The following is a 12,225-nucleotide window of genomic DNA, read 5'->3' on the forward strand; positions in this document are numbered from 1 at the left end:
ATTTTTTCTTGCACTCGCATCTCATGAATCAGAAACACTTATTCTCACAGCATTTGGCGGTAATGTTTTATTTTCTCCTTGATTTTCATTTTTGCTGCCTTGTTCCTCACTTGTCAGTCACTTTGGATAAACGCATTTGCTAAATGACTAAATTTAAATGTTTGCAGGACACTTTGTCCTCAGAGGACAGTCACTGAGGACCTGAACTGCCTGGTGTCTTGAGATGATTCTTTCTGCTGCCTCTGCCTCTGTTCAGCCAGATGCAGCAGATATCATTTAGGAGAAAATAACTTATTACATTTACTTCAGAAGGAAATGTCAACATGCCTTAACAGTTTGTACAGTGAATTGGGCAATTGTGGCGCAGGAAGGTAGAGAGGTTGTCCACCAATCTCACAGTTGTTGGTTTTGTCTTGAGCAAGACACTATACCCCGACTTAGTTGCTCCCGGTGAGTGTTGGCCAGCTGTGTGTGTGAGTGTGAATGTGAATGGGTTAATAAGAAGCAGTGTAAAGTGCTATGAGTGCCAATTGGTAGAAAAGTACTATATAAGTGCAGAACATTTACCATGAATAAGACTTGAGTCAAACTAAGTATCCAACTGTTTTCTGCTTTTATGAGCTGCTTCACCTCAGAATCTGAATGGCCTCAGGACACATCATGTTAGCAGCAGGTTAGTGTGACCGCGCTGACTGAAAGCCAGTGTTTTACCATGAGGTCCATGAACGGACAAGCCACATGTCTTGGGTAGAAATGGCCTCAGAGTTGACTTTAAGCAGCAGCAGTGAAGCACTGTTATTGTTTCTATACTATCTGTCCACTTTTCCCACTGGTGGATCACCCCCACCCTAAGTCTGTGGGCTTAGTGCTGCTCTAAGGGGCACTGCTTGGTTTTTCTCTGTGACTGTGTAGTCTTGACCTCCCAGTGTAAAGAGGACTGTCTTCCAGGTATTTCTTAGGCCCTGGTTGAAGTCAAGCCAACTTTATATAGAAAGCAGTTTGCTCAGTCTTTGCTGTTTTTTAAAGTGCTTAACAACAATGCCAAAAATAAAAAGTATAAAAGATTTGAGGAATTTAATACAATAAAATAGTACAATCAAGTGCTTATACTGGGTCAAAATCCAGGGAGAAAAGGTTTTCAGCTTTGATTTTTATAGACTGGAGGGGTCTGTCCAGCTTACAAAGGCGGCGCATTCCACAAATTAGAGCCTGACCGCAAACTCTCACAGAGGTGTTTTCAAATCTGATGCGCTGCTGTTTTGTTTTTTTTTTTTTTTCTTATTTTCTACGTTTTTAATTTCATCTTTCTTCAAAAGTTTTCCATCCAGGCTTCATTAGCGCGCGCATCACGACCACAGGAAGCCAATAGGATCCACTTTCCCTGATGACTCATCCTCCTGCTCAACTTTCATCTGTTCCTGTCTGGACAGAGCAGTGACTGCAGCAGCAGGAATGATGGTGGGACCGGAAACGACCGCCACTGTCCTTCACAATAAAAGCCCGAGAGTGACCGTAGATTTTATCTGATGCACGTTTGACAACAAACTGCAGATTTAACACGTGACCAACAGCTGAGCAGAGACTTTCTCCACTGGTGTCTTAGACAGCAGATGAGGTTCATCATGTACTGCACGCAGTACTAGAAAGTAGAGGTAGTACCAGTCAAAGTGCATCATCTATGTCTGTGTTCACTAACTGAGAAATGATTTCAGTCACATTCAGTCTTTGATCGTGTAAATCAAAAAGAGTCTTGAATTCTGCAGGTTTGTCGTCTGCATCCAGAGGTTCTCAGTCATCCAGGTGTTGACTTGTGTCTTTCTGGATTCACTCATTGTCCAAACACGAGTCTCTGTCTCTGTACGTCTAATCACTTGAATCTCTCATCGTCCCAGCAGCTTCAAAGTTAAATCAATTCATTCCTCCAGGGTGGGGGCTTTGTTTGCCCTCTCCTCTGCTCCCCCTCGCCCTATTGTCCACATATTCAGAAAAGGGGTGGACAATAGGTCAGTATGCAGGTCCGTGCAGGTCAGTGTTGTCCACGTATTCAGAGAAGGGGTGGACAATAGGGGGAGGGGGGAGGGGAGCAAACAAAGGCCACACCTGACTGAAGACGCTCTGTGGGTGTCTCAGTCTCCACCAGCAGGAACTTTATTGCGGAGGCTGTGTCCGGAAACCGTGCGTGTGTTTGTGTGTGTGCGCGTGCGCGCATACACACGCGCGCTGTATTACCTTCACGGAGCAGTGTTCGTGAGGACTGTGTGAGAGTCCGTGTGTCTCGCTGTATCTCGGTGGGTCTCGGACGGACGCGGAACCATGTCCTCGCTGCTCCTGATCCTGCTCGGCCTCCTCTCGCTGCTGCTGTGCGTCCTCCGCCGCAGGACCAGGTCAGTTCGGCTCGGCTCGGCTCGAAAGCCCAGATCCGATCAGGCTGTCTCAGTGAGTCTGGTTTCGGGGGTTTCTGGCTTTTCATTGTTACTTCGTCAACTTAATAAGTAAAGTTTGAGTTTTTTCCAGAACCAGGCACGCTGAGAAATAGCAGCAGATGTGGATCAGGCTCTCGGGTCCTGGGGATTTAAAGGGTTCTCTGTGAGACCACACAAAGACCAGGTTTAGATCCTCACTGTTAACAGTTGAAAAGTCTGACTGCAGAATATAAACCAGGATTCGGCTTTAGACTCAGTCACTAAAAGTATTTTTACCACAGTGCAGAAAGACTCAGTTACTGGTAAAAGCATTGGAATGTTCCCGCAATAAAAATAGAAAGTAAAATAACTTCCTAAGCAGAATGAGTGGATATGAGATGAGGAGGTTGTTATAACTGATGCGTTATTGTGTTGATCCTAACATCATACATATACTCTGATACTTCTGATGTGTAGTACTTTATGTACGGCTGTATTTGATGATCTGCTCATGAGAAGTAACTGTAGTTCTCAGATAAATGTGGTTAAACTGAGCAGAAAACGGAAATGCTGCAGGGAAGTAGAAATACCTCAAAAGAATACTTAAGCAGCAGTATTAGTGTAAAAAGTGTCTGTTTGCAGTTTTTATTTAAATTTCCTTGAAAACTCAAGCAGAAAAATTAGTGAAAACAGTTTTTGCTCTTCACAGTAACACGGCTGTAAACATGGACATGCAGGCTGCTGGTACATGTGTATACAGAAGTACTGCTCTGTGTATAACCAGTGAATCAAACATGCAGATGTGTTGAACTTTGACAGATTTGCTTTGGATAAAAGCTTTAATGTAAATGTAACTTACAAGTGAGGTATAAGGCAGCAAAAGATGATGGGACAGATGTTGTGTACCACTTTTCTCCGTCACATAAGTAATGTTGTATTAACCAGAACCTCCAGGATATAGATGCAGTAGCTGCTGAAAAGCACAGATTAAAGGTGCACTTTTTCCTAATGTGTCTTATGTTTAAGGAACCCTGAAACTTGGATGGATTCAGAGTCAGAAGAGCCCAGTGTGAAATATGATCTTTAGATGTTGATGATGATGATGTATCAAAGGCTGTAAACTGAGACCCTCCTTTGTTATGGTGTAAAAAAGGTCAGAAACATGCAGGGACAGTTTTATCCTTTTATCAATCAAGTTTTCACTAAGACCAGGATGAAAAGTTCTGACTTAGTCCTTTAAATTGGTCAGGCAGTGTGTTTAGTCTCGTGTAGGATCAAACTTCTTCAGAGCAAAGTCAGCCGTTTGTGTAGAGCAGCTGCTCCGAGGGGCAACGTTGGACATGTGAAGATGAGTTGATGGACAGAGGTCTTACTGCTATCCTGTTAATGTGTTGAGGACCACTGAGGGGCCCTGAACACCACAGTGACTCTCTGTTTCTTTGTAACAGGCTCAGGGAGTTTCCTTAACTCCTCAGAGCTCTGGAGGGGTTTTCCACAATTACTTTGAGACCCCACCACCACATAAACACACACACTTCCAAGAAAAGCTAGAAGTGGACATCCAGTAATGAGGAGCCACAAATGCAAACCAAAAGTAAAACCATATGTGAAGTGTCAGGCCTCAGAGCTGCTCATTCACAAACAAAACCTACGGAACAGACCCGTTGTTTTACAGTAGCACACTAAGCAACTTGGCACTGTTTGACATTATGTTGATTTGTTTCTGTTGAAGACATCAGGTGTCGTACACAGCTCATACACTGTACAGTACTAAATATATATACTGTGTATATGAATGCAGATGTACTACGTCAGTTCTGAGAGGAGATGTTTCTCCTATTAAAACTTGTGAAACAAAACAGTGAAACAAATTTAACATAAAACACAAAATCAGTCACCATGTGGATCCGTGTGGACCATGTGAGACAGGAAAGGTGGTGGCCTCTCCAGATTAGAGAGGGAGTGTCTGGGTTCAGCCTTTATTCCAGTCTGAGGTTTCACAACTGGAGCCTCTGAAGTCTAAAGTCCAGGTTCATTAGCGGAGGTTCACAAAAAATGAGCTGAAACTGAACTGAGAGGCTGCACAACAACAAATACTTCTTGTTAATTTAATGGCTTTTATTTAAATGCTATCTGTCTTTGCAGGAGAGAAGGTGAACCTCCGTTAATCAGAGGTTTCATCCCTTACATTGGGAAAGCTCTGCAGTTTGGAAAAGATGCTCACAGATTCCTTGAAGCACACAGGAAGAAATATGGGGACATATTCACAGTGCACATCGCAGGTTGGTACAAACACATGTCCACCTTTGGTAGAGAGCGGGCACTCATGGACACGGACACAGCTCATGTCCTCAGGCCTCAGGAGGTCAGGGGACCATCTGAACACAGGGTCCTTTGATTCTTCCTGTTCGAAAGTCACAGAGCTCAATAAAAAAAAACACGTCCCTAACTGTCTATCGCACATGTCCCTATCTCTGTACACAGTACTTGTTGTTTGTTAACGTCAGCACAACAAACTTCAACAAAGTTGAACTCAAAGGTCAAAGGTTCAGTTTATTGCTCCATAAAAACTTTCACAACACAACACAGGAGAAACTCAACATAGGGTTTCAGGCTTGTCTGGACTCACCCAGGTGTCTTCTTCTCTGCAGGTAGATACATGACCTTCATAATGGACCCACTGATGTATCCCAGCATCATCAAGCAGGGCCGGCAGCTTGACTTCCATGAGTTCTCCAACAAGGTTGCTCCCTTCACCTTTGGCTACCCACCCATCGTCAACGGCAAGTTCCCTGGCCTGAACGAACAGATCAAGCGCTCCTTCAACCTCCTGCAGGGAGACGGCCTCAATTCCCTGACAGAGAGCATGATGGGTAACCTCATGCTGCTGTTTCATCAGGACCACCTGGAGGAGGGTGGCGACTGGAAGAGGGGCAGCATGTTCGATTTCTGTTTCTCCATCATGTTCGAGGCCACCTTTCTCACCTTGTACGGCAGACCGGCGTCAGGCTGCCGCCACAGTGGGATGGGCCCCCTGAGGGAGGACTTCCTTGAGTTCGACAGCATGTTTCCCCTCCTCATTGCTCAGATCCCCATCTGGCTGCTGGGTCGTACCAAAGCTATCCGCAAGAAGCTCATCAACTACTTCCTGCTGCCCAGGATGTCACATTGGTCCAACACGTCGCAGTTCATAAAGATTCGGGCGGAGCTCTTTGAGCAGTATGACACGCTGTGTGATGTCGACAAAGGAGGTGAGGAGTTTTGTTTTGGTCACTGCTCAGTGAAACTGAGGAATTTAGAGTTTTTGAGTAGCCTGGTTTCAAGACCCACAGCATCTTACAAGAACCGAGCTCATACTGAACCAGAATAAACCCAGACGTGAAGGTGCGAGGATCATTTAGCTGTGTGGTATCTGTCGGTCTTTTGTTGCTCAACTAAGCAAAAGCACCACTGCAAGAAGCAGCTGTGATTCAGTTTTTAATTAGAAAATCCTGTACAAAGAGCTGGGGGCAGACAATGTGGGTGTGGGGGGCAGCTAATGTTCGCTGCTGTTCAGCTGTGGTTTTGAACTCTCAGAGGGGAGCTCAGATGTTGTCCGGCGTGTTGCTCTGTTCCACAGCAAACGTTACGAAGTTGAGGACAGCGTTCACTCCCTAGTTTCTCTTGATATGCATCTCATCTGCAAGTTAAGACATTTGTTGTGTAATCACAGAGGTGATGTCTGTGATGACTTATTGTGGGATTCCAGAAAAGACGGGGTTGGCTTGCCTCCAGGTCACTGAGCCCTGAACAGGGTTCTTTAGTGCTATCTAGTTTGGTCTGGCTTTACTCACACAGTTGCATTCCTCCTGCAGGAAGTATAATTACCCCCCAGAGATTTTAATACTGGCTCTGAGTTCTACTTGTACTGCTCTCAAAATCTGAGTGCAGATAAAGAAATGTTCAGAGAGCTGCTGTTTATGGGATAGACATAGAGACATGAGTAATGTAGGATTCACCATCCAGCAATTAAACAAAGACCACGTGTTGTGACTATATGGGGAGCATCAATGGTTCATTCCTGTGGACCTGCCAGCACAGGTTTGATGGGGATTATGTTGCTTGTTCTTGAGAAAAAAACATGGACTTTCTCTAACAATTAACATCACTTTGCATTAAGCAGCTCTTTGTCACTGTGTTTGCCTGTGATCCTGTAGGACACACTAAACCTGTATTAACTCTCTGTTGGCAGTTGTTTCGTCTTAAAGTCTGTGGGATATGGTTTTGGTTCAGTGCCTGATATGAGGTCTGCAGCCCACAAAGATCATCAAATTTTATCCTACAATGTAAAATCCATCAGAAAATAACAAATGTTACATTTAGTCATTTGGCTTTTTTCTGAAGCAACATACATGTGTTTCCTCATTTTAATGATGAAAACTGAGACAAGCTGCTGTATTTTGGATCATCTGGAGATTGTGCTGTCGGTAGCTCTGTCAGCAGGATACTGCAGTAATCGAGATGAGTTAAGAGGACTCAAGTTGCATATTCAGAAAGCTAGGGTCTGAGCTTTCTGATGGTGTAGAAGGAGAATCTGCTGCTGACAAGTGGACCAGATGTGGTCTGATGACCCCCAGATGTTGGTGACTTTTGCATGTCTTGAAAAAGTGGTTGCTAACAAGCAGGTAAAAGACACTAAAGAGGTTGTTGGGAAGATTAAACATCACCTTTTAACTGTCACCTTTTTAAAAGGATGTAAGAATTAACATACCTGATCACAGTGAGGAAGAGGAAGGTATCTCCCCATGTCTCAGGGTGCAGACAAACCAATATCCATAGAGCTAACAAGCTGACAATAACACACAACAGACAAACTTTATTCCTCTTGCACTTACAAACTTCTCTCTGACACCTGCAGGTCAAAGGTCAAAGGTGATTTCAGACATAATTGAAAGTGAGATTTTGGTGTGACTGCAAGTCTTCCTGAGCTCACACACCCTGTATCTTACATGCGCTCTCCTCTCCTGACTTTCAGCTCATCACTTTGCCATCCTGTGGGCGTCTGTGGGGAACACCGCCCCCGCCACCTTTTGGGCCATGTACTATCTGGTGAGTCACCCCGATGCTCTGGAAGCCGTCCAGCAGGAGATCCATGGCGTCCTGAGGCTCAGCGACGTGGAGTTCAGCAGCGACAGAGACGTAAAGTTGAGCCGAGAGCAGCTGGACAAACTCCATTATCTGGGTACATGTTGATCTTTTGGTGTGGAGGGTTTTGATGCTGCACAAGTTAAATTAGCACTTAGATGGCTTTGTTCCATATTTTCAGCTGTTTTCCCTTCAGACTGTATAAATTTGAGATGAGGCCTGAGAGCTGACCTCTGGGTAACCACAGATCTGCTCCTCCTTCACAGAGAGCGCCATCAACGAGAGCCTCCGTCTTTCCTCGGCCTCCACCAACATCCGCGTGGCTCAGGAGGACTTCAGCCTGCGCCTGGACGCCGAGCGCTCTGTCTCCGTCAGGAAAGGAGACATCATCGCCCTTTATCCTCAGAGCATGCACCTGGACCCCGAGATCTATGAGGATCCACAGGTACGACAAACAAATGACTCTCATTGGTTGTGATACATCACACATCCCACACAGAACAGTGTCATCACCTCACTGTAAGTCTGAATCTGTCCATTAGAATTGGATCAGTTTCTACATTTTGATTAGAAGAAAAGTAATTTAAAATTTTGTAAAAATTTAGGCTGCAAGGACAGCACTGTGGAGCTGTGGTTAGCTCTGCCACCTCACAGCTCGAAGGTCCCTGGTTCGAATCCCAGTTCCTCCAGTTTCCTCCCACAGTCTAAAGACATGTATGTCAGATTAAGTGGTGCTTCTAAATTGTTGCGATGTATTTTTTTTAATTCAATAATTAACCACCTGCACCTCACATAAAGCACAGTTAGCATACAAATAATGGGTGACTTTAAAAATCCCTTAAAGCCTGCAGTGAGTCCCTTAAAATATTCGCCACATACGTTTGCATTACTTTGTCCAGATGTGGTGAAGCTGTTAAGTATCTGAGCTTAAGGTGAGAAGACAGTAACTGCCCCCTGCTGGACCACCCGATGCTGAAACAGCTTCACTTTGTCTTCACATCTCTGTCAGTTCAGAGTCAACTACAGAGATTTCTGTAAATCAAAAACCACACTTACTTATTAAATGGAGACCTGAATTACACGAGCAGGCCGACTTTTAGCTTGTCTTACAATCAGATAATAGTAAAGTTACTTTTACAGACGAGGAAACAAAGTCCATGTGAAAAGAAAAGCAGTTGAAGCAAAGGAGCTGGATAAATTCCTCAGTGCAGGTTCTAAGGAATTCAGTGTAAAAACACAGAAACGTGTGTTTAAAGAGTTTAAGTTCTGTGCTGTTGTGCATAAAGAGTTCATGATTTATAAAAAATCTATTACTATTGTTGATCTGTTCAGAACCAGATGGTTCCTACTTTACACTGACGGGTGGATGTAAGTTTTACTGCTGCTTTTAATAAAACACTGATTGTTAGTCAAACTCTGCACAAACATCATTCTGAACAGGAAACAGACAAAACAGCACAGAGAAGAGATGTAGATTTTGCAGATCAGGTTCAGGTTGTGTTAATAAAAGTGTTGTGTTTTTTTGCTGTCAGACATTCCGCTTTGACCGCTACATGCAGGACGGCAAAGAGAAGACAGATTTCTACAAGGGTGGCCAAAAGCTCAAGTATTACCTCATGCCCTTTGGCTCCGGCTCCACCATGTGTCCTGGAAGATTCTTCGCTCTCAACGAGATCAAGCAGTTCCTGTGTCTCCTGCTGCTCTACTTTGACTTGGAGCTGGAGGAAGGTCAGAGCAGAGCCACTCTGGACCCCAGCAGAGCTGGACTGGGAGTCCTGCTGCCCGCCACAGATGTGCGCTTCCGCTACAGACCCCGAACGGTTTAACGGGCGCTGATGGCATGAGCCCTGTTGGATCAACACCCAGCAGGTGATGGTTCGCTTTATGTGGCGGTGGAGAAGGAGAAAGACCCGAACACTGCAAGACAGCATACAGACAAGATACAGGACATGAAGTAGAAACACAGATTAATGCAGAATACAAATACAACATACTGTATACGACACTAGTAGTGACTGTTTGAATGGAGAGACACCCTGAGTATAAACGTAGCACATGGTGCAGTGGACAGAAAGACCAGGTCTTTATAGTCACTAAAGTCCTCCGGAGTTAGAGAACTGCTCTATCTTTCCTAAACAGGTTGTCTTATTTACTGTCTTTTATGAGAGTGTGTGTGTGTGTGTGTGTGTGTGTGTTCATCACCTGCTGTGTACTGCACAGTCCTCTATGTCCTCTTTGAGCTGTAAATACTGTATCACACTGATATCATGTTCTGTTACTGTTTTTATCATCTTCCTTACTGCTACTGGTTTAAAGGAACAGTCCAACTTGTAGGACTCCTCTTGTGTGTTTATGGAGCCGGTGTAGAAACTGATGCCTTGTAGTGTCAAAGCCAGTTGTTGACTGAGCTCCACCTGCAGCAGGTGAACACAGGACACATCTGCTGCACGATGGCCGACAGGAGGATTTGCTAAAATTGTGAGACAGCTTGTCCCGGATAAAGTAATGCAAATATCTGAAAAAAAAGTGCTTAGAGCCTCTTTACTTTCAGTGCCCTGAACAGTGTGAAAACGACATGGAAACATTCTGAGTCCAACGGCAGCTGTAAAAACTGAATCCTTTAAAGTAAAACGTAAACACTGCTTTTATACTTTACTGTGAACTTGTCCTAAGAACTGTAATGTACCACACAGTTTGTCAATAAACTCCCCTTTCTGTCATAAAATGGTTAATTTACTACTGCACACATGTATAACTGTACTGACACTGGTTTTTACAAAGGAATCTGTTAACAAGTTAGATGTGAAGGTTTTTACATTAATCAAAAAGTTAAATCTATTCACAAACATATTCAGCCCCTTTGCTGCTCAGGTTCACCCTGTTTGCTTTTCTGATTCTTCAGATGAGTTCACTGGAGTCCATCTGAGGCCTATGGCCAATAACCCTAGCTTCTGGTATTTTTTGATTTAAACCCGGGAGACCCGGGGTCTGTCGGTTAGTGCCACTAGAGGCAACAGAGAGCTGCTGTTCCGATCTGCCAAGAGAAAAAGAAACCGGGCGTCGCCATCTTGGATTCACCTGCGCTAATGAGAAAAACAACACTGAAGAAAAGCCCATTTTTTCTCTTTTCAAGTTGTCACGTTTTTTCTTCTGGTAACACGTGTGTCCACGTCTCCTGAGGTGAGCTTCTGTGTTGACGTTGTTAACGTTTCTGTGGTTAATGTTAGCTTAGCTCGTGCTAACTCAGAGTGGGATGCAGGGAAAGACGGTTATTGACACAGGAAAACACATGAAAGGATTCTGTAACTCAGCATGACAGCTGTCTTTCGTCGGTCTAACCTACCAGCACTATTGTTTGTGGTCTTTTTGTGACTTTAATTGTCCCCTCTTTGTGCTGGTTTCCCTTTGTGGTTGTTTTGGGTGTTCTTAGCTAAAATAGACTGGTTGAAGATTTTCACAGGGGTCACTTCTTGTTGCTGCACAGCCCTGTGAAGATCACCATCAGTATTTCAACAACCTTTATCTACAATACAGTGTTCTTCTGTTGTTTAGTTATTATAGGGGCAGCACAGTGCTAGAGTGGTTAACGGTGCCTCTTCACAGCTAGAAGTTCAGGGGTTCGAATCCAGCTGTCGACTGTTTCTTTTCTGTGTGGAGTTTGCATGTTCTCCTTGTGCTTGTAGTTTTCCTCTGGTTTCCTCCCACAGTCCAAAGACATTATTTTAGGTTAATTGGTGACTCTAATTGCCTGTAGGTGTGAATGGTTGTCTGCTGACAGCTGACTGCTGGGATAGGCGCTGACATAGGCGGATGTTTATTGGCTGAAGGGTTCTGCTTAGAGAGAGTCCAACCTGCAGCGGAGGTTTTGTTTTAGAGTCTAAAAATCTCCCTGTTGTGTAATTTTGTGCACCTAACTCAGGCCGATGGAACATACTGCACACTGACCTACACTGAAGCAGATACTTGTTTTCTGTTTTCTTAGTAAATCTGGTGCCATCTGCTGGACCTCCCTCAGTACTGTCCCAGTCTGGAGGAAAAGAATAACTGCAGGGCCTCAAAACCTGAACTGACTGTTGTCATGTTGAATACTGTATGGTCAGTAAAGATTTTAGTGTAGAAACTCTGTGTCACAGTGTAAATGATATAAACCTCATAACAAAGTCTCCCTCAATGTGTGAACCCAATGCCACATACAGTTTTAGTGTTAGGAGGTAGATTTCACTTGAAAGAAGAGGTAAAAGAACTATAGATGCACAAAACATTTGTTTTGTGCATTTCTAATTGTTTTTGTCAATTAGTGTATAGATTGTTTTCCCAAAAGGCCCTTTTTATTTTCCAAATAATATGAGAGTAATTTACAAAAATTCAATTAAAAGTCAGCAATAATTTTTTATTTAAATATTTTATTCAGTCAACCTTTCTTTAGAGAAACAAATAACACAAAGTACGCAAAGCCAGACTTTATTCGCCAAACAAAAAATAGGACAGGTTTAACTGCTAATCTGTGTTTTACACAGATTAGCAGTTAAGATTATTAGATTCTTAACTCCACCGGACAATGTCAGTAAATTGTCCGGTGGAGTTAAGAAGTAACTTTGACTTGGGCTCCATCCACGGTCAGACTCAGAGGGAAGGAACTGCTCCACAATCATATTTTTTTATTTACTAATCTCAGTGGGTTTTCTTTTTTCTTTTTTTT

The 12,225-nt window shown here is 43.7% G+C and overlaps 1 protein-coding gene across 2 annotated transcripts; it reads left to right on the top strand.

Moving 5' to 3' along the window:
* Window positions 1-2,188: 2,188 nt before the first annotated feature.
* On the top strand, window positions 2,189-10,251 carry cyp7b1 (cytochrome P450, family 7, subfamily B, polypeptide 1). Of its 2 annotated transcripts, none has more exons than XM_067529031.1 (6): window positions 2,189-2,384; window positions 4,548-4,684; window positions 5,054-5,653; window positions 7,417-7,623; window positions 7,793-7,971; window positions 9,059-10,251. In XM_067529031.1, the coding sequence occupies exons 1-6, from the start codon at window positions 2,314-2,316 to the stop codon at window positions 9,350-9,352; spliced, it is 1,488 nt and encodes a 495-aa protein (XP_067385132.1). In that variant the 5' UTR covers window positions 2,189-2,313; the 3' UTR covers window positions 9,353-10,251. The 2 variants fall into 2 exon arrangements, with proteins under 2 accessions (XP_067385132.1, XP_067385133.1); XM_067529032.1 differs by having other exon boundaries at window positions 2,288-2,436.
* The last annotated feature ends 1,974 nt before the right edge of the window (window positions 10,252-12,225 follow it).

This window comes from Channa argus, chromosome 14, assembly GCF_033026475.1.
Source record: "Channa argus isolate prfri chromosome 14, Channa argus male v1.0, whole genome shotgun sequence".
Lineage (NCBI taxonomy): Eukaryota > Metazoa > Chordata > Actinopteri > Anabantiformes > Channidae > Channa > Channa argus.